Source organism: Buceros rhinoceros, unplaced genomic scaffold (assembly GCF_000710305.1).
Source record: "Buceros rhinoceros silvestris isolate BGI_N320 unplaced genomic scaffold, ASM71030v1 scaffold41686, whole genome shotgun sequence".
Lineage (NCBI taxonomy): Eukaryota > Metazoa > Chordata > Aves > Bucerotiformes > Bucerotidae > Buceros > Buceros rhinoceros.
Genome location: NW_010416499.1, coordinates 5095 through 7610, shown reverse-complemented (window position 1 = coordinate 7610; position 2516 = coordinate 5095). Strand labels below are relative to the sequence as shown.

The 2516-nt window shown below is 45.0% G+C and overlaps 1 protein-coding gene across 1 annotated transcript in view; it reads right to left on the bottom strand.

Moving 5' to 3' along the window:
- Window positions 1-907: 907 nt before the first annotated feature.
- The window catches only part of PRDM14 (PR domain containing 14), a gene marked incomplete at its 5' end in the record, with an annotated part of 6696 nt that continues 5087 nt past the window's right edge, over window positions 908-2516 (bottom strand). Inside the window, one exon of the mRNA XM_010137819.1 lies at window positions 908-1135. Coding sequence (XP_010136121.1) covers window positions 908-1135 — 228 coding nt within the window. The remainder of the gene's footprint in view (window positions 1136-2516) is intronic.

Below are 2516 nucleotides of genomic sequence, written 5' to 3'. Positions count from 1 at the left end.
TACTGTGAAGGACAACCAGGATGAGTGGCTGTTCAGGGAAATTGAAATAGAAGAGCCCAGTGGTGGGATTTTGCCTGCTCCTGGCCTGTGCTGAGCTCACAGTGCAATGCTGCTATGAGGCCACTTGACTGAGAGCTCACTGGTGCTTGGAAATGTCTTCACATTTGATCCTCCAAACTGTGAGAAGATAGAACCAACCTCCACTATCTCTGCTAGCTGGCATGACAGGCCTGTAGCTGTCTCATCTCACCCTGCACCTCTCCCCCTGGATCCTCTGAAAGAGTTGGTCACACTGCCCTATAACTCCCTTGTGTCCCAACAGTTGAATGAGGAAATTGAAATACCACTAATGCTCGTCCACCAGTCAGTATCTCTGAGGCAGTTCACATTCAAATACAGCATCATTAACAGTCTTGCAGTTGTTAAGGGGAAGTTGACCCCATATCTCATCACGTACCCAAACAAAACAAACAGGTTAAATGGGCTTTGGGAAATGAACTTCATAAAAACTTCCCTCACACTACAGACTGCACCAGGCAGTCCATAGAAATGGCACATTTAAAGCATGGAAACACTTCTCACAGTAATATTCATGTACGAACTATTCATGGGAGATGAAATTCCCTCCTGTCTGTGTTTCCATTTTGTGGAAATCAGGGTATGGGAGGAGAGGAAGGGAAAGTTAGGGTAGTGGATGTTGAACTTCATTCCAGTGTGGCATCAGGCTACCCAGTCGAGATAAAACTTTTGTCCCCTACTCTCAGAAATATGCCTAGGGTCCAGAGACTGGGCATACCCAGAGTCACTGCAAGGGTAAATGTCACCTCCTGTGGTGTGCACACAACCACACACTAACACATGCACATAGACCGATACACACATGAGCTAATGTCCATGGGGCTCTTGCCTAATGAGCGGCATGAATCTTCATGTGGAAGTGGTAATCCTCCTGCTCCAGGAAGTGCTGGCTGCACACCGAGCAAGTGCAGCCCTTCTCCTTGCTGTGTGTGCGGCGCACATGGCTGTCATGGGCTGCATGTGAGGCGAAGGCTTTGCCACAGTGCTTGCACTTGAAGGGCTTCTCCCCAGAGTGCTGGCGGATGTGAGTGCGCAGGATGCTGGATGCTGTGAATGCCTGAAAGGGCAGGGGTTGAAAAGGAGGGAGAAGTTGAAAATAATCTATTTTCACATATATAATGCCCACGTTTAGCTAGCCCAGACTCCATCAGAAGCACTGTACCCTGAAAACAAGCCCTCAAATAGCTCACATGCTCAGGTAATTGGAGAAAAACAAAAGAACTCAGCAATGAGGAAACAGAAGCCAACAGCTATCACTATACAGTTGTAGGCAAGTCCATGAAGTTAGATGAAGCTCAGAGAAAGCTTTCTGACCAGAGACCAGTAAATATCTTCTACGTGTCAAAGGATAAGAAGTCAATACTGTCCTAATCAGCTAACCAGCCTAACCATCTCCTTTATGTTTGAGAGACATGATCTTCCTTTCAGTCTTCATTTTCAAGTTTAAACACTTTCATGTTAACATACACTGGCTTTGGATCCAGCTGCCAGAATTCATCCATGCAGTCCAGCATCTATCTTTTGATGTTTCATTTTCTCTGCTCTCTCATACTCTGCTTTTCCTTCAGCCAGACTTGTTTCCCTCCCACATACACCTCAGTAGCAAAATGTGCACTTTCACACTGTCCCCTAGAAAAGACTCTTCCATTTGGGGAGGAAACTCTCTTGCCAAGATTTGAGCAGGAATATTGCAAAATAGCCTGTGTTTTCCCCATTATTTCTTTTCCCAAAAGAGACACTTTCAGGCTCTTCACCATTTGCAGACCACATAAAATAAATCCTCTCTAATACCATTATGTTGCTGAACTGTCACAAGTAAATCTTCCTAGCGAAGAGCAATACATCTCAGATACCTTTTCACTGGGAACCTTAGAATAAAAACATGTCTGAGATTCCTATAGAAGAGTCCCTGGAGGTGTATATCAAGAGGGCCTAAATGTGTTTGAGGGCCAGAACGGTGATCTTGGCCCAACACTTTTCCTTTAATCTCACAATGTCACCAAGATAGCAAGAAAAGGGGCAGGGAAAGCCAAGTTGCTCTGGACCACAAACCACTGTTAGAGGTAGAAGAGGCAAAGAGGAATTCTGACTGTGTAAGAGGAGCAGATGAGGATGCTTCAAAATAGCCTCCAAAATAGCTGGTTTCCCAGCTGCAGAAATGATGTCTATGTCCCAGGATAGTGCCATCCTGAAGCCTGAGGACTGTTTTAATCTGATCAAATCTGCAACAACCCTCTATCAGAATGACTGGGGGCTGGTCAAGAGCCTCATAGACATCTGCACCCAGAGCAACTTTTAAAACTCCGCTACCTCTTCTTGTGATCAGAAGATTAAAGGATGATATTTCATCCTGAATTCTGCCTACAAGTGTTCAGGATGCCTGGGAGGAAAAAAAAAAAAAAAGGCAGTAGCCAAAAAAAGCTTCTTCTAAGATTTTC